This window comes from Vanacampus margaritifer, chromosome 16 (assembly GCF_051991255.1).
Source record: "Vanacampus margaritifer isolate UIUO_Vmar chromosome 16, RoL_Vmar_1.0, whole genome shotgun sequence".
NCBI lineage: Eukaryota > Metazoa > Chordata > Actinopteri > Syngnathiformes > Syngnathidae > Vanacampus > Vanacampus margaritifer.
Genome location: NC_135447.1, coordinates 9,531,124 through 9,549,383, shown reverse-complemented (window position 1 = coordinate 9,549,383; position 18,260 = coordinate 9,531,124). Strand labels below are relative to the sequence as shown.

General features: G+C 37.8%; 1 protein-coding gene across 1 annotated transcript in view; it reads left to right on the top strand.

The window, feature by feature from the left end:
• The window catches only part of dlg4a (discs, large homolog 4a (Drosophila)), a 40,721-nt gene that overhangs the window by 411 nt on the left and 22,050 nt on the right, over nucleotides 1-18,260 (top strand). Inside the window, exons 2-3 of the mRNA XM_077546259.1 lie at nucleotides 10,595-10,756; nucleotides 17,757-17,813. Of these exons, the coding sequence (XP_077402385.1) occupies nucleotides 10,595-10,756; nucleotides 17,757-17,813 (219 nt within the window). The remainder of the gene's footprint in view (nucleotides 1-10,594; nucleotides 10,757-17,756; nucleotides 17,814-18,260) is intronic.

Genomic DNA, 18,260 nt, shown 5'->3' with positions numbered 1-18,260 from the left:
CTAAGCGCAGCTATTCATGCTGACTGGTCCACATTTAGGTTGGCATCATAACAGAGGGGAACTGCACTGCATGATTTTTGACCTTGGGAAATGCATTTTGTCCAGCCCCGAGCCACTTCAATATCCTCCATCACCAGGGAGAGCCTACGAGAGGGAGGCTTTTTATCCCTCCTTGGAATCAGATAACCGGAACGCTGCTCTTCTTTTCTCATTTGGCCCAAGGAGGAATGAGAAGCAGGCAGCTGCTTTATTATATCTGCAACAATGAATAACAGACTATTATGTTTGGTTGGGAATTTCTTGAATTAGCGGTAAAGAGATTTTTCTTTTCATAAATTCCGGATTGCACACCTTGGCAGTGCCTCTGTGTAACGCGATGGACTTTGTCAATGCAATTCTACACTGAAATGTGGTATTATATAAGTATCAGCACACAGCAGAATCAGCAGTGTTGATTCAACACCTACAGAGTAAAATTACACTAAATAAAGTTGAAACAGCACTTTTGAAAGTGTTATTTTTTATTTTATTTTTTAAAGTGAGACGGAGTTAAAACAACTTTAATGGTAGTTGAAATTTGACACCTATAAAGTGTTAATTTTTACACGACAGTAGTGTTAAAATACACCATTGTGTTGCATTTTCAAGGTGTGTTAAATATTTTTAAAAAATAATAATAAACAATTATGTTATATAATAACACTCAAAACGGGTTACTTTCATTAGAATACAAATTCATGAGCCCAAACTATTTCCGTTTGAATGCCATCTTCTTTTCTATTAAGCAACATAAGCGTAGAGTGGCCTTCTACTTTGGATTATGAAAGGCCAACTAAAGCCACTTAAGTACGCCTGCATAACCAGTGGAAGAAAAACATGTTTCCCACATCCCATGGAAACACGAAACAAAAGACATAAATTAATAGAAAGTCTTTGGTGAAAGCTAAAAGTGGTTACCGCCTACTTGCATCTAATACAGTGACCAATGATGTGTTCCTGCTGATAACCAACGTGTGTTGCTCGAATTAGTGGCTCACTCCCCCTTTCATGAATTTCTGCTGCCTCCTTGTGAGATGCCACGCCTCCCTTCTGGCAACCATTAGCCTTCTGCAGATTCAAGTTGCAAACTATTTTCGGGTGTAACAAAAAAAAAAAAATTTGAGATGCACTGGATTAACCCCAAATAATGTCTAACCAAAAATAAACAGCCTCACCATGTTTGTTGTAGTAGTGATGTTCATTTTTGTGATGGGCAGTGTTGTGTTTGCGACCAACTTTAGTTTAGTTTGAATAATTCAATTTGTCTATAAAATTGTTGTAAGTACACTTCTGCAGAGGAATCTGCGCACTCTCTGACAGTAAGCGTGCCACTGCCACCTACTGTAGTGGATGTGCAATTACACTTTATTCTAGTATGGCAAAAATAAATACATGTTTAAATTAATGTTTAAATAAATAAAAAAATTCTTTAGAGTCACACAAGCCACCCCCAGGAGGCCCCCCCCCCCCCTGTTTAAGGAGGATTACAAAGAGGCACCTAAAATGGTGGCAGGTGTGTGCTGATCCCACCAAACAAATTTGAACATGGCTTAGTTCATTCCGATCCTTCTCATAATAAGTTGCGCAACATTATCTCAGTTTTTTATTATTACGTCCCCTTTTGAAAATAACTAAAATAATAATAATTTCACAAAATTTTCGCAAAGCATGTCAATTTAATCCTGAACCACCATCTTGTGCAGACGATGATTCAGACTTTGAAGTTGTCCGACATCGGCGGCGTTTTTGCCGTACTTGGAGGTTCCACTCATTCTGCATCCAGCAGCCCGAGTGTCCGGTCTGTTGTGGTCCCACGGTGGGTTGTTATTGGCGCTATATTTCTTGACAGAGTCTTTTGGGACATCGTGTACCAACAATATATTGCAACTTTCTTCTGTTCTGTTCATTTGGTGCAGATCATCTTTTTCAAAGTTATCTACCGTTGCTTACGTAACAATTGTTGTCGGATGGCGCCTCTCAGTCATCTTATATTCAGTATCTTAATTAAAAGGCTCTTTCATGTGTCTGGAAGCATTCATGAGTGCTTTAATGGCCTCTCCTATAGGCTTAATACTCACCGATGGCTTCTCAAGGCTTAATGAAGACGGACTGTCCTGCTGAAGTGCATCTTTAAAGACACAATAGCGCGCGGCGCTACGTCTCGCAGAAGGCGAGGATCGAGTTTAAACGGGGTATTAACGCGTTTAACGATTTAAGGCTCGGATCAGTGCGCCGTCGTCTCCGGATCCGGATCGATGATCGCATCACTGGCGGGATCGATTCGGGTATAGCTTTACTGGAAAATGGGCGAGGCGGTGACCTCACGTCAGACGAACAATGAAAGGAACCAAGAGTCACGGGGATTTAAGTATCACAAGATGGCTGTAATGTACATCGGTATCACATCGTCACTTTACAGCTTCGTATGGATTCGACCCATTTCAGCCTCGCTTGCTTCTCAAATCGAGCGCTGCACGCTTCGACTGTGACAGCCTGAGAAGCGGCGAGAGGAATGAGTGGCAGCGCGTATTTACTGATGCGCTTCATGTCTAAATCTGAACCATGCTGGGTCACCTCTACCGCCTTAACTTGTCCTTTCCACCATATCTGATATCAAAACACTGCAGCTGTTCCTTGCAGTCACACTTACGGGGTAAGAGCTTTGGAAAAAAATGCTTTCTTTTTAAGATAGAAAGAGCCGCAACAAGGAGCTTCTGTTTTGATAAGAAGGTAAACAATGGCTCATGTTGCCGTTGATCACAACAATCAAATGAGGTTCTGCTTCGCCAGGAGCTGTCAGATGCTCAATGCCTTGTGAGCGGGTGTGTCGTCATGGTGAAAGAGTCAAACTTATTTGTATAGTCCAAATGGAAGAACAATAATAGTCGCCCATACCTTATTTGCGCCCTTACACTTTTTCCAATCTAACATCCTGTAATCCATTATCCAACTTAAAAAAAAAAACACTTTTCAGAGAAACACCAACGCACCACTAAAACCAATTACGCTTTCCTCCTTCCCAGCACGCTTGTACAGTAGGCCGCGTACGTCCGTGTGCGCTCACTTTGCATTCTAATGTGCAAAGTGATTATCTATTAAGCTGCATTCTCAACGACGCTTGAAGTGAACTCCTGACTTGTTCGTGTTTGTGCAGAGGCAGCCAATAAGAGACGTGCGTTTTATTAAAGTGCAGTGTGCTGACGACGGGGAATAATTGGCCGGCTGCATCAAAGGGTTGCTTCTAATCATGCAACCAGAGACCAACGGACTTGCATGGAAGGGCATGTTTGTTCCCAGTGAAACCATTAAGCAGCACACTGTAAAAAATAAATAAAGAAAGAAATCCCCATCACGCATGTTTGTGAGTGCTGGAAGGTTAACACCAACATTGATTACGTTAGTAAAATATAGATGTATGTGTTTGGAGTTGAACCATTCTGTAAAAAAAATATATATATATATTTTGTATAGTTTTGGAATGTTCGTTATTGTTAGTTTTTAAGAGAAAGAGACAAGTCTGGGCTTCCCTGCTGCCCGCGCGACAGATAATGGATGGATGGAGTCATTTTTTTGTTTCGTTTTGTGATTTGTTCATGAAATTACTTTCCAGGGCATCTTAGCTAGTTTTTATTAGTTTCAGTTTTTCCCCCTAATGCTTAGTTTTAGTATTAGCTTTTTTTTCTTTCTTTTTTTTACATTATTATTTTATTTTAATATTACTTTTGTGCAAGATTTAAAAAAAAAAAAAGTGTATTGTGTAGTAAAAAACAAAAAACAAACTATTTTTATTTATATTTGGCTTTTACAAACAACCATCCGACTTCTAAAGTGGATTAGTCACTTGAATTCTTGTTGAGAAGCATAACACATTTTTTTTACTGTATACATATTTTTTCCATATAAGAACCCCCCAAAAATGGAAAGTATGCTACAGGACCCAATACCGCCAAAATAATAAATAAATAAAAATAGATATAAAAACATAATTCAAAAATTAAATACATCAAAATATTATAAATGGAAATAAAAACAAAAAATATATAAATGAATACAAGTAAAAAAAATAATGCAAACATTTTAAACGAGATTAAAAATAAATATTTTAAAAAATTTGGAAATAAATACAAAAATAAATATATAGGTAGAATAAGTATCAACCAAAAAATAAAAACATTCCTTTCATTTTTTATTTCGTTGGAAATGGAAATTTTTAGCTTTATTTATTTAGTTTTCTTTAACTAAAATAACCATGGTTTGCATATAAATAACCAACTTTTTAAAGAGGATTGGATGATACTGAGGTGTTGTCTAAGGTGTCCATCCATCCATTTTCTTAACCGCCCAAGATGTCAAAGAAGATTTCTTGATACATGTCGTGTACTTTTTTTTTTTTTTTTTTTTTACAATATAATTATATTGTGCTCTATTTAGCAGATAGGTGTACCTTCTGGGAAACGTTTGTTTCTTTGTCTTTGCTTCTTTCTCCATTTCCTGTCTTTGAGATAAGGACGCGAGGATGCCAACATAGCTAAATGTCAAATCAGATTTGAAAATATGATGGTACATTTTGTGCCATCAATGTTGCCGATGAATCATCTCACAAAAAAAGAAGAACCAGAGTCTCGTTAATTCAAGAAAACAAATGAAGTGGAAATTTACTAGGGCGAGGACACGAGTGGAGAAAATGCCAAATTGAAAGGGGGGGTAGAAGAAAAGTTGTTTTGGTGATGTATTTTTTATGCTTCCTTCTCCGCCTCGCTGTTGTAATGCAAACCTTCTGCATCCAAGTAGGCTGCATTGGGAATACATATTTTTAGATTGTTACGTTGTATCACTGAGTATATTTTACAGGTCATATGAAAGTTTTAGTTGGATAATCCATATCGTGTACGTACTACTTCAGGGCAGAATAAATAATCAACAGCGTATTATTTTTGATTCAAATATTTGCATGCTGTGGCTTAAAGATTGCATTACAATAACAAATATACTCTCAACGTTCCTCCTTATGTCATTTGGCACTTAACTCTTAAAATGAATGTACTTGGAAGTGGTTTCAGCGGTGCATGTAATATTGTTGGTTTGAAAATCCACCAGTAGCGAAGCATCCCGCTTTGATTTTAAACGGATTCGATTGCTACAATATCCTGCCTGGCAGGGCTTTTAAGTATTAAGCTCGGTGGTGAAAGCAAAGTGTGTTGTTGTGCCACACGTAGCTACAGGAAGACTAACACTTGTCAAAGTGTTGGGCTGAAACACCTTGGAGGATAGTCAGAAGGTAGCACTGGCAGAGGATGAGTGGATCGCCTGTCCTCGTCCTCAGAGACATAATAAAAAAAAAATAATAATTTAAGTCTACTGTTGGCTGGCAAGGTGTCATTTTGCAACTGAAAATCGTTATCATGCTGGGAGAAGACATTGAAAATGAGCTGAGAAGAGATTTTTTTGGGTATGATGACCTGAAGTGGAAACAATAAGAATGTAACATTGTAAGTGAAATGTGTATTGAAACACAGAAGCGCCCTAAATTGAAATGAAAGTAAGCTTCTTCTTTTTGTGTGTGTGTGTGTGTGTGTGTGTGTGTGTGTGTGTGTGTGTGTGTGTGTGTGTGAATGCGAGTGGGAACGTTTGTCTATGCATTGCTGGATGTGTCCTGCCACGGACTGGCAACCGGTCCAAGGTGAACTATAAAGGCAATTGGGATTGCGTCCAGTTTCCTGTGACCCGAATAAGGACAAGCAGGAGTGAAAATTGAAGGATGGCGTCACAATAAAAACAAACTACAGGGGATATGAAAAGTCTACACACCCTTGTTCAAATGCCAGTTTTTCAAACTTTTTTTTTATGTGACCAAATTATTTGCACAAGCCAATTGAAAGACATAGATTTTTTTTTTCTAATGGGAAGTAAAAATAAACGACTAAGAAACCTTTTTGATAGTAACAGGTGTCTGCTGATTATAATTTAGCAAGAGTTTTAATATAATTGGTTAATTATGAACAAATTCACATCCCCAGTTATAACAGGGTGTGCATACTTGTGCAACCACATTATCAAAACATATTTTTCCCAATTGACCTATTATATGTCATATTGATGGTGGATTTTTGTTGTTGAAATTTGTATCTCGTTTTTTCATATCATAAAAACTAGATTTTACACAGATCTGCAGAAATGAGTGATCGGCTGTTATGTCAGAATTTGTTGATCGATGAATGACGTCATTAATCGCATCCACAAAATATAACATTAGTGCAAACAATCTCGTTCACTCCAGGGACATTCTGTGCTGCCATTACAAGCTTTCACGTCATATACAATCGGTAAAAAAAAAAAAAAAATGCAGTTTTTTTTTTTCCTCGCAGCATTCTCTGTGTATTGAATGTTTATCAGTGTTTTTTGGGGGACTTTTTTAGTTTTCTTTTATTATTATTATTTTCCCCAATGAATTTCAATAGTTACGAATGAAAATAAATTTCCTAACCCTAAACAAAAAATAATCTGATCGGATCGGTGATCGGTAATCGTATTTTATTTTTTTATTTTTATTTTTTACTTGATCGGTGAACCGAATAACTGAAAAAACAAACAAACAGGCATTTGAACATGGGTGTGTATACTTTTTCTGTATGTGTACATACACAATATGATTTCTAATTAAATTATGTTTGTTGTCTGTATGAACATTCGATGGTTGTGTGCAACCTCAACCTTGTCTTTTGTGTTTGTGGCTGACTAAGGTTAAAGGTCATTTATTACCATCTGTTGGCTTACCCAAGTGAGAGCGCAAGATGCTAATTGCAGAACCTACAGCTCCGCCATAATGTTAAAAAAAAAAAAACATTTTTTTTTTTTCTGGATCACCTTTGGAGTTTCATTCACATTTGGCTGTCAAGCTCTATTATTTTATTGTACACGTCACATTAATAATTAGCCGTCACGGCAGGGAAAGTCAGCACACAAAAACAGCCATCTTAAGAGCAGCTGTTTCAATTAATAATGGTTATTTTATGAAGTCTCAGTGTGGATTATTTTTTTTTTTGAGTAATGCATAAATGAGGAGCTTCTCAAAGGCCTTTTAACATTTGCAGTCTGAAGGTTCTTCGGCAAATTACGTGCCTGAGAGGGCAAGGTTGAATTTTCTTCCTTCACCTAATGCGCAGTCATCTAAAAGCTCAAGCTCGCTCCTTGAATTACAGACGGAGCGAGATGATGGAAGATAGCGTTTGACATTTGCTCTACATTACGTTAACTCATCGAACCATTACGGGAACGGCTTATTCAGCCATTCGGAGTTGGGATTATTATCACAATACATGTAAATGGAGGCCGTGCAGACTGTTACAACTGATTATTCTTTTTTTTCCCTCCTTTTTTTTTTATGCTTCCCTCTCCGCCTCACTGTTGTAATGCAAACCTTCTGCATTCAAGTAGAAAAACAAAAAATAAAATTAAAAAAAAAACGGATTATGCTTTTAGGAAGCACAGGTTTCCCACCAGCCGGGCCCGTTTGGGCAAAAGTTTCACATTTCTAACGAGACATTTGTCATTCTTTTTTTTTTTTTGTCATTCTAATGGAGTAGATGCAAAAACATTTTTTTTTTCACAATTTTCCCGCCATTTTCGATCATGTGCTGCCATTTTGAAATTTCTGAAAATTGTGAAATGACAATAAAATGTATAGCACTGCTGGTATTTGCACATTTGGTGTTTCTGGGTATTATCCGATTTTTGAGCCAGTCAAGGGTTCGAATAATAATGATTACTATGGCAAGTAAAATGTATACTAACTATACTATTAAATTCGGAATGGCATCTTACAAGGAAAATTGGCAGGACATGTAAAAATGGTTTGAGAGTGTATAGGAAAGTGAAATACAACTATAGCTAAGCTTCATTAGCTCATTCATTATTTCACATTTATTGAAAATTTCAAAATGGCGGCACACGGTTAAAAAAAAAAAAAAAAAGAAAAGAAAAATGGCTGGAAAATTCTGAAAATGGGTTTTTGTTTTTTTCCATCTACTGGGTCCGCCTCGCTTCCACTCTGAAGCTCAGCAGGTCCAAATATATTTACTTGCTTTAATAATTTAGGGTTCGAGATCTTCTAATCGTCGCAAACTGTAATTAACGCACTTGCTTGTGTAAACACAAACCATGAAACGCCGTTTCTTCATGTGAGGTCCAATTACAGTAATTACATTTGATTACACCTTTTTTCACTGCTGGCATTGATATTCTCGATTCATGTGAGTGTACAGTACATTACATCACAAAAGCGATTTCCTTTTTTATTTCTCGTGGTGGTAAAAAAAATTCTTACCACATTAAAATACTGTACATAAAAAGAGATCATTTAAGACCAGCGTTCTAAATGTCGTGTGTTTGCCAAAGGCGCACAAAGAAGACAATTTGGTGGTCACAAACTGCACCTCAAGCTGGCCAAGGTACATCGTAGAGAGAAAAGCAAAGCATCAACTGCCACCTCCTCCCCCACGAGTGGAACAGAAGGCAACATGGCAGCGTGATTGTTGCTCATGCAGGAAACGCCAAGCACCAAAGTGCTTCAGGCCATTTTGGGTTGTTCCTTGTGTAATTGAATTGCTTTGTTTACACGCCCCCCCCCCGCCCCCCAATAAAATCAATTTAGTGATATAGGCAGGAACTGCTGCTAAAATAAATAAATACATAGAAACGGACATTGTAAAATAATGTTTGTAGTTAATGAAAAAATCGGCTTTGAATTATGGCAGCGCCAAATAATTATCTTTCTAAAGGCTGTGCTGTTGTTTTCTGCTTCAATTTGTCAATTGTCATTTACAAACCATCCCCCGCCTTTTCCCCTCCTCCCGTTACTTGCTGTCTCAGTGAAATGCGATCCAGGTCCGATGCTGGTAGCCCCGCCCCCTCCCCAATCTGCTCCGGTTGCTAAGCAGCCTCGTGTAGCTCCCTCTACGTCTGCCTCCAAAAAAAAGCTAGCCATCAGAACATTTACGTTGTTTTTTTTGTTTTTGCATGACGTCACTCATTGAGGCACACATGCCTGTGGCTGCTCTCCGCTGTGACGCTGCCCACCTTTTGACGCACTTGATGGAAAAAAAATGCTGCGTGCAGATTTTCTCTCATCACACCTCCAACAAAAACTCGCGTGTGTGGTCAACGCGGTGGGGCTGCTGGCCGGCTGCCGGTGTGTGGGTTACCAGCAGGGAGTGGTGGTGGGGGTGGGGGGGGAGGGGTTAAGGTTACGGTGGAAGAACATGCATGATCTCGACCCAAGTGCCGCATGAGTCACGACGCTGAGGTTGCGGAGGACGCAGCCGTGCCAGATCAAATGACTTCACTGTCTTGGAGACATCGCATACTAGCTAAAGTCACCAAAAGGTTATTATGTGACTTTATTCAAATAGTCCTTTTATTTTTATTTTTTTTGTGGTAAAACTCTGCAAGTGTTTGCATTTTTTTTGGGGGGCCACGGCAGATTCCGATATTTGACAGGATAAAATTCTGATAACCGATTAATGGGCAGACTAATTTTTTAAATATATAATGAGTAAAATAACTTATTTTTTGGTCCCTTAACACTTTACTTAGAATAATAGATAAATTTGATTTGATTTGATTGTTTTGCATTACTTTGTCCTTTAGTAACACTCAATTTGACAGAGAGAAATTTTTTTTGCCAATAATTAGCCAGTATTTTTCTGCTATTTTTTTTTTTTTTGGTGAAGGGATGGCGTGAATGGGGGGTTGAATGTCATTGTCTCTTGGTCTAATGGTGTAAGGTGTTATTATGTAAATAAATAATAATAATAATGCATTGGATTTATCTAGCGCTTTTCTAGACACTCAAAGACGCTTTACAGAGGAATGGATACATTATTCATGCGCTCACACGTTCACACTGTGGTGGCGGTAAGCTACTTAAGTTGCCACAGCTGCCCTGGGGCAGGCTGACGGAAGCGTGGCTGCCAGTGTGCGCCTACGGCCCCTCCGACCACCACCAAACATTCGCACCTTCCATACACCAGTGTGAGTAGCACTGAAATAAATGGACAATTGTGGCCGATTTTAAAAACGGCAAATATCGCCCAATGAAAATCGGCCTGACTTTTACTGACTGAATTAATCGGTGCAGCTTCTTTTAGTCGACTGTCACTTTTGTCTAGAGTTGTGAAAAACAAGCGATTATTTGACAACTAGTCAACGATCAAATGAATCGACAACTATTTTAATAATCGTTTGGAGCTATTGTTTAACTTAAAATTGTCCAAATCCTCCGAGACGGATGATCTTTTATGTTTCATCAAAACGAGACATTTGCGAACATTTGCGTTTACTGTTGAAAACGATGATTGAATCGGTGAACGAATCGGTTTCAAAAAGGTTGCCGAGTACAACTCGTGTGATATTGCTTACTTGTTATAAAGTTGTTTTATTAATCACGAAACAATACGAAATAAACAGCAATAATTGGTGAATGAACAGTCATTGAGAAAATTTTGTTTTGTAAAAATATTTGAGCGTGACAGGCCTACTTTTGCTCTTGTTTTTACAGAAGTACCGGTACCAGGATGAGGAGACGCCCCCCTTGGAGCACAGTCCAGCACATCTGGCTCCAGGGAAAAGTGCCGAAATGCTGCACATGAGCGACAAGAACCTCGCCGCCATGGAGGCCATACATGGCTATACGCCACACACGCATATCTCTCCTGTCAAGGTGAGGACGACACACAGCGGCTTATGCTTGTTGTTGATCAATACCGAACACGATTACGACAGCTCAACGTACGCACTTGCCAGTCAGCAGTTGTGCACAGGAAGTGTTTAGAGTCACGTGAGTGCGACGTCACCGAGGAGCAGATACGTCCTTTGTTGTCTCTTTTTTTTAATGAGCAGAGAGAACGGACGGACCGCGACGCGGAGCTCTGCCCCTCCAATTTAAAATCAGGTCCCGCTCAGTTTGATGGTCATGGAGCTTTTTGTCCTGCGGGGTGCTGTGAGGTATTTGGGGAAGAGCTGTCAAAATGGCTGCCATGTGAATAAACGGGCAGCGGGACGTGAGCAGCTCATTAGTGGACACTGTGCATCAGACTACAGCACGCTTTTAATGTTATTTTAATGAGCGTCACATCTGCATGCTAGCATGGATTAGGAGCGGATAAGAAAAATGATCCTGCTGTGGAATTGTTGAAAATAGTTTGAAATGGGGGTGAAAACTGAACTGCAGCGGTTCGTAACTGGGTTTGATGGGGTGGGTCAGCAAAGAGACATTTGAGGCACTACAAATCTGTATGGAGCCACGAAACATTTAAAGATTGGGATGAAGGAAACAGTGTGTTAATATACCCAAGAGCTAATTAGAACCGCACCACAAAAATGTGACAACAGCATCCAATACATACACATTCATTCAAATTATTAGTATTTTTTTACTCTTCTGAACTTTTTGTCACATTTCTGACATATTTGGCAATTTTATGGATATACAAATAGTACATTTCTGTCTTTCTTTTTTTTGGGACATTTTAGGGCTATTTTTTTTCTGCCTTTTTTGCTATACATTTTCTGACTGTTGTTGCAATTTTGTAGACATTTTATGGTAATTTTGGGATTTCTTCTTTTGTTTTTGGATATTTTATAGGCACATTTTGAATGTTTTCTTCTCAGACTTTAAAAAAAAAATATTTTCTGACTTTTGAGCAATTTTGTGCACACTTTATGATAAATTTTGAGATGTCTTCTTTTGTTTTTAGACATTTTATATGTACTTTTTAAGCAATTTATTTTTTGTCATTTTAAAATACATTGTCTGACTTTTTGGGGCAATTTTGTGGACATTTTATGGTAAATTTTCTACATTTCGTTTTTTGTTTTTAGACATTTATGGCCACTTTTTAGACATTTTAAGGTAATTTTAAAAAAGTTTTTCGTTTATCTTTCGCCGCTCTTTTTTGACAACTTTGACATTTTTTGAATATTTAATAAATCAGTTTTACAAATATAAATCATTCATTCATTTAAATGCATCTAAAATATAAATATGTAAAAAAATATATACATTTTTACCAATTTATTTTTAGATATTCACAGAAGAGGGACTAGAGAGCCATATGTGGCTCCAGAGCCGCAAGTTGCAGACCCCTGCCCTAACCCCTTGTGGCTGTTGTGATACATTCACATGTATAACAGAAGTATGGTGTTCCACATGGCTCAATTCCGGGGCATCTGCATTTTTCCATTGGTACCCTCTCCGCCTCACTGTTGTAATGCAAACCTTCTGCATCCAAGTAGAAAAAAAAAAATATATATATAAAAAATAATAATAATAAAAAAATAAAATAAAAAAAACGGATTATTCTTTTAGGAAGCACAGGTTTTCCACCAGCCGGGCCCGTTTGGGCAAAAATTTCACATTTCTAACGAGACATTTGTCATTCTTTTTTTTTTGTCATTCTAATGGAGTAGTACAATATCAACAAACAATTTTTTTTTTCTCCCAATTTTCCCGCCATTTTCGATCATGTTCTGCCATTTTGAAATTTCTGAAAATTGTGAAATGACAATAAAATGTATAGCACTGCTGGTATTTGCACATTTGGTGTTTCTGGGTATTATCCGATTTTTGAGCCAGTCAAGGGTTCGAATAATAATGATTACTATGACAAGTAAAATGTATACTAACCATACTATAAAATTCGGAATGGCATCTTACAAGGAAAATTGGCAGGACATGTAAAAATGGTTTGAGAGTGTATAGGAAAGTGAAATACAACTATAGCTAAGCTTCATTAGTGTCGGAAAATGCCAACAAATATTGTTTTATGTGAAATTTTAACTGGTGGAACAGTCAAAATATGAATTTGAATAAGAGCCCCTAAACATCCCTGCGGTCCCCAAAAAATACCCCGAAAACACCAATTGTCCAAATAGTAGCGGTGCTGCCTACACATTTCCTTGAAATTTCACATTTATTGAAAATTTCAAAATGGCGGCACAAGATGGGTTCCATCTTAAGAAATCATTTTATTTTTCAATAAAGAAGGATTGGATGAACGCGCAGTTCTGTACCACCAACCACTGTTCTCAAGTGAATGTTCTCTGAAGTTCAAAGGGTGGTAGCAAAACTATTAGAAAAAAAAAAAGAAATCAAATGTGCACAAAAAGATCTTCTTGCCTGATTTTAGTCGTAGGCAGGAAATGCAACGTCCCTTACCAATGTTTCTTGGCGGCTTGATTAATTCCCTTAATCTTCAGGGAGGTTGTCATCCAGCACTGAGCTGTGGAATCAGTAATTATTCCGAGATGAGAGGTGCGCCATTTATAACGGCGACATGGGGGGAGACGTGCTTCTTTCCCTAAAATCTACCATTACCGGATAATCAAAGTCTATTTAATTTCTTTTTTTTTTACTCTGTGGTGTGTGCCGCAGAGTATTTCCAATCCATTACACGAGTCATTCATTCTTACCACCTTGGGCTAGTGGTAGAAAAAAAAATGTATTTCTTCTCTCCGCATGTGTGAGCCCGCTCGGGAAATGCAAGAGTTGTTTTACACTCGTTGTGATTGAGAGCTACTTTGCAGTTTTTTTTAACACAACATATAAAAAGGCAGAGGTGCCACACCGGATATAAAACAGGATGCGGGACAAAATAATACACTGAAATAGAACGAAAGTTAAGTTCATGATGGAAGTATTTGTGTGTGGTCAGCAGGAAGCAATAAATTGATGCCGGAGAGCCGAAAGAAAAGGAAGTTGAGGATTTTGAGAAGCCAGCAAAAAAAAAAAAAGTTGTCGATTTGGGTGTTTTAATGGAAACTATAGATGATAAATAATAGAGCAATGTCTGTGCTATTCTTTTATTGACCACAAATTAAACTCTACTAAACTTTGATGATGAAACTTAAGAGAAGACGTAATTTAACTGCTGTAATTCTTTTTTTTTCTCCTTTTTTTTGTTCATTCGATTTGACATGTCATCATTGCTCTCCTTTTTTTTTTAATTATTATTTTATATATATATATATATATATATATTTTTTTTTTTTTTGTATGTGGGTGAGTATGTGCATGTGCGTGTGTGTGTGTGTGCATTCATTAGTTCACCTAAAACCTATAAAAAAAATCCCATACTAATAATATTATATAATAATAAATTGCCAAATGCAGAAACATCAATGTAAGTTATCACGATGTGGTGGCTCTCGCTAACAGGCAGAATTAAGTAACCAGAATTAGGTTAAAAAATTCTATATACGTAGACCATGTTTCTATAAATTTTGATATTTGGTTTTTATTTGAGGCAGATATTTTTTCCATTAAAATGTGATTTATGAGGAGGTTAGACCATTGGTCGATATTCAGAGTTTGTTTATTTTTCCAGTTAACAAGAATTGTTTTTTTTGCGATAATAAGGGCTACAAGTGTAGATTGAAATTGTTTATGTGGTAAGTCAGTTGTTGTTAGGTCACCTAACAAACACAACTGTTGTAATTCTAAATCCATGGATGAGGAGACAGACGCATGCAATGTACTGTCATCATCCATCCAATTTCCCAACATGCAAGTTCCCATGCATTTATTACAATCCATTAAAACCGTCTTCATTGCAGTGTAATAATGAGGCGTTTAATGACACAAAATAAAGCACAAAATTGATTAACTAAAGGGCATGCATGCGTATAACATGCAGCCACCTGCTGACACTTTATTTCAGTACACTTGATGGATAATGTTAGCTAATACATTTTTTTTTTTTAACTTTACAGTTTTGTTGTGGCTTTTCTCCTTAATCTCATAAAGAATGATCATAAAGAAAAATGTAATTGTATTGTTTTTTGTTTTGTGTGTGTGTTTAAATCTGCAAGCCCGGGGGCAATGTCATTTTTTTCCTGAATAATCAAAAGTGATTAGCGTTTGAGAAAGTATTTCTTCACACAAATAGAAATGTAAAATGTCGCTATGCAATGATAAAAAAAAAGAAGAAGATATGGAATGATGGAAATTACAGTAAACACTTTTTGATGCTGATTTCTAGTTTTTCTTAAAGGTTTCATGCAGGCTCGGCCCTGGGCATAGGCAAACTAAGCAGTTGCTGAGGGCGCCATCTAGTGGAAGGGGTGCCAAATTTCAGGGCAAAAAAAACACGTTTTTTTTTTCTTCTTCCCCCCCCCCAAAAAAAAAATATTTACAATGAAAAAGGTTTAAGCCTTTGGGTGCTGCATTAAGAAAGAGGAGTAAAAACGGGCCCAGGGCAATCTGCATGTTTGCCTATCGTGCACCAAATGACTTAGCGCACTCATGGCAACTGAGTCTTTTCTTTCCTTTTAAATTTGCTTACATGCGGTTTTATACTACTATGTTGCAGTCAGTGAGTTAGTGGTTTCCCTCTATTTCCATATTATAGTTTCACTCAACCTATTGATTTGTTAGCTTCTCCTCCCACTTCGCACTGCACCAAACACCTCCTTGGGTCTGTTCTCACTATTTAGCAGAATATCATATGAAAAGTAAACGCGTGATGGTGATTATGGTAAAAGGCGCGTATTCTTATGAATGACTTCCTATTAAATTTGTGAGGTCACATGTTTCCAACATCCCTCCCTTTCTTGTTGGCAGCAGAGTAAAACAATAAAAATGCAAATGGCAATCCAAGTTCTAACCCTAAAAATTAAAGACACTGTTAATATGTGTAATGAAACATCATAGATGCCATTAAAAATCAATAAATCCTGACTATCGGGATTTAAAGTTGAATAGTGGAGTGTTTTTAATGAGATGTTGATGACAACTTGGAAACATTAAGGGCAAAGACATAAATAAGCTAAAGGCCTGGGAAAAAATAAAAAATAAAAATAAAAAAAATCGGTGTCCTCACATTTGGCAGACGAAGAGAGGCCATCGTGAGAAGCCAATTGAGAAAATGCAAGGCCAGGGAAAGGATGCGAAAGTCTCTGGGGGTTAAATTAAATGCTTGAACTCTCGGCTATTTTCACAACTCGTGCAATGTGCTTCATTGGAACGATTATTCAGTAGGCTCTGCCTACATTAGAAAAGGGAGCTTTGTCCACATTGTATTTTATTTACAGCATTAATTCAGGTTTATGTGTTACTGAAAACAAACCTGCTTAAAACACAATCATTTTATTGTCATTATGATTCCAAATGGCGGAAAACAAAAAGGCTGAATCTGCGATTGGTCGCTACCTGAGCCCTAATTAACTCAACTTGACTCGCTAGCCATTTTCACTGAAGCAACCCCCTTCGCTCCCGGACGTTTGACTGGATTTTGACTAACTTTGCAAGGCCCCACACAATATTGTGTTCTATTGCTATCATCGAAACTACCAAAAGAAAGATTAGAGTCTCTTCTTTCATCAGGAAAAAAAAAGTATATTTGTATCTGTTTCCGTTTTGCAGAAATCAGCATTCAAATATAGCTAAGTTTAATCTATATTCACAAATCTGTTGAAAACACTGGGGAAAGCGCTTGTTGCAACATGGCCCTGGTTGATCTCTTATACTCTGTTGCCACCTTCTGGCCGTTTTTTGTAATAACTACAATTGCTTCAACCATTCTCTTCAGTTCAGAGGCTGCATCAAAGCCTTCTGTATGCTCTAACAAAAAACAAAAACATAAAAAATGTTTTAATGCGTTTTTGGGACATTGGTAATATTCAAAATAGAATGTATTTATATGTTTTAGGGAGCAAATGAGTTGACTGATGTCATTTTCAGTTGGCAAAATTGCCGCCCGGAAATGGATAAAAATGGGCTGTTTTTAATGCTTAATTCATATTCTACAAACAATATTGATCAGAATGCCGTGTTACTAGTGGGGGTGCATACATTATTTTTATTGTAAAAAACATTTTGGGTTAACTTCCTCTTTAAAAGGGAAACTCAAACTTAAAAATGTCTTGACAATAATATGTTATATGTGACCTCACTAGTCTAAACATGACATTCTGATTAATATTACATTTGTGGAATATGAGTTATGAAGCAAAATCCAGCCGTTTTTATCCATTTCAGGGGGCGGCCATTTTGCCACCTGCTGTCGACTGAAGATGACATCACAGTTGCTCAGGTCTCAGGCAACAACCAATCACAGCTCATCAGTTTTCTGAAGCTGAGCTGTGATTGTTTTTTTTTTTACCTGAGACCTGAGCAACTGTGACATCATTTTCACTTGACAGCAAGTGGCAAAATGGCAGCCTTCTGATATTGATAGGGAAAAAAAAACCTGCTGGATTTTATGGCTTAACTCATATTCCACCAACGTAATATTAACCATTAACTTTTGGGGGGATTGACTTCCCTTTAAAGATTTCAATCGAAGGTGTTTTCTAAGAATTTAACAACAGCACAATCAGTACAGGGGCTTTCTTGAAAATGAGAGTGCACATAAAGCAGCGAATACTTGAAGATTGAAATGGGCGTGGCCCGAGCTAGCAACACGGGAGCAATATATTTCCCGGATTTTAATTATAGCCCTCATCAATATTTATAGTAGCTGATCTGGGCTCTTGTATCAGCTGTGGTGACCTGCTTTCCAACGTTTTCTGTCGAGAGCCGACTGCGACGTGAAGCTGTCAGCATCCGCTCTGATAAAATGAAAACATAAAACAAGCCTTTGTCGTCCACCCCCCCCCCCCCCCCCCCTGTGCCCACCCGCATGTCCTGCACAATTACCCTAACCCTTTTGTTGTTTTTGCAGCCCGTGTTGATGTCTACAGGACACACACCAATGTACACCTCTGCTGTTTCAACACTGGTAAGAGCACTAATATTTCCGTTATCAGCCGCCATTTTCCTCCGTCTGGTCTTGGCCTGGTCACTTAAGAGATCAAAATGAGATCATCATCCATTAGGGTATTCGTTTGTAACAAGGATGAGGTCATCTTTTCCATGGTTGTGTCACAGTGCCCATACTCACTCATTCATTCATTCATTAAAAAGTGTATTTTTGCATGAGAATATCTTTCACAAAGCTCTTCCGTTTTGTACTGCCTTCAAGCTATGATGGAGGTCATGTTTTTAGGCTTCCTCGGGGTAACGTAACACTTACAAAGTTATCCGAAATCATGTTTAATGAGCACGTCACGGGTCACATTTCAAACGTCCCAGAAAGGGAAAACGTCAATAATTTTTATTGCAGATCACACATTAACCTGTAGGTGTCAGTATTTGACCATGCAAAGTGGCGTTCCTGACCTTGAAC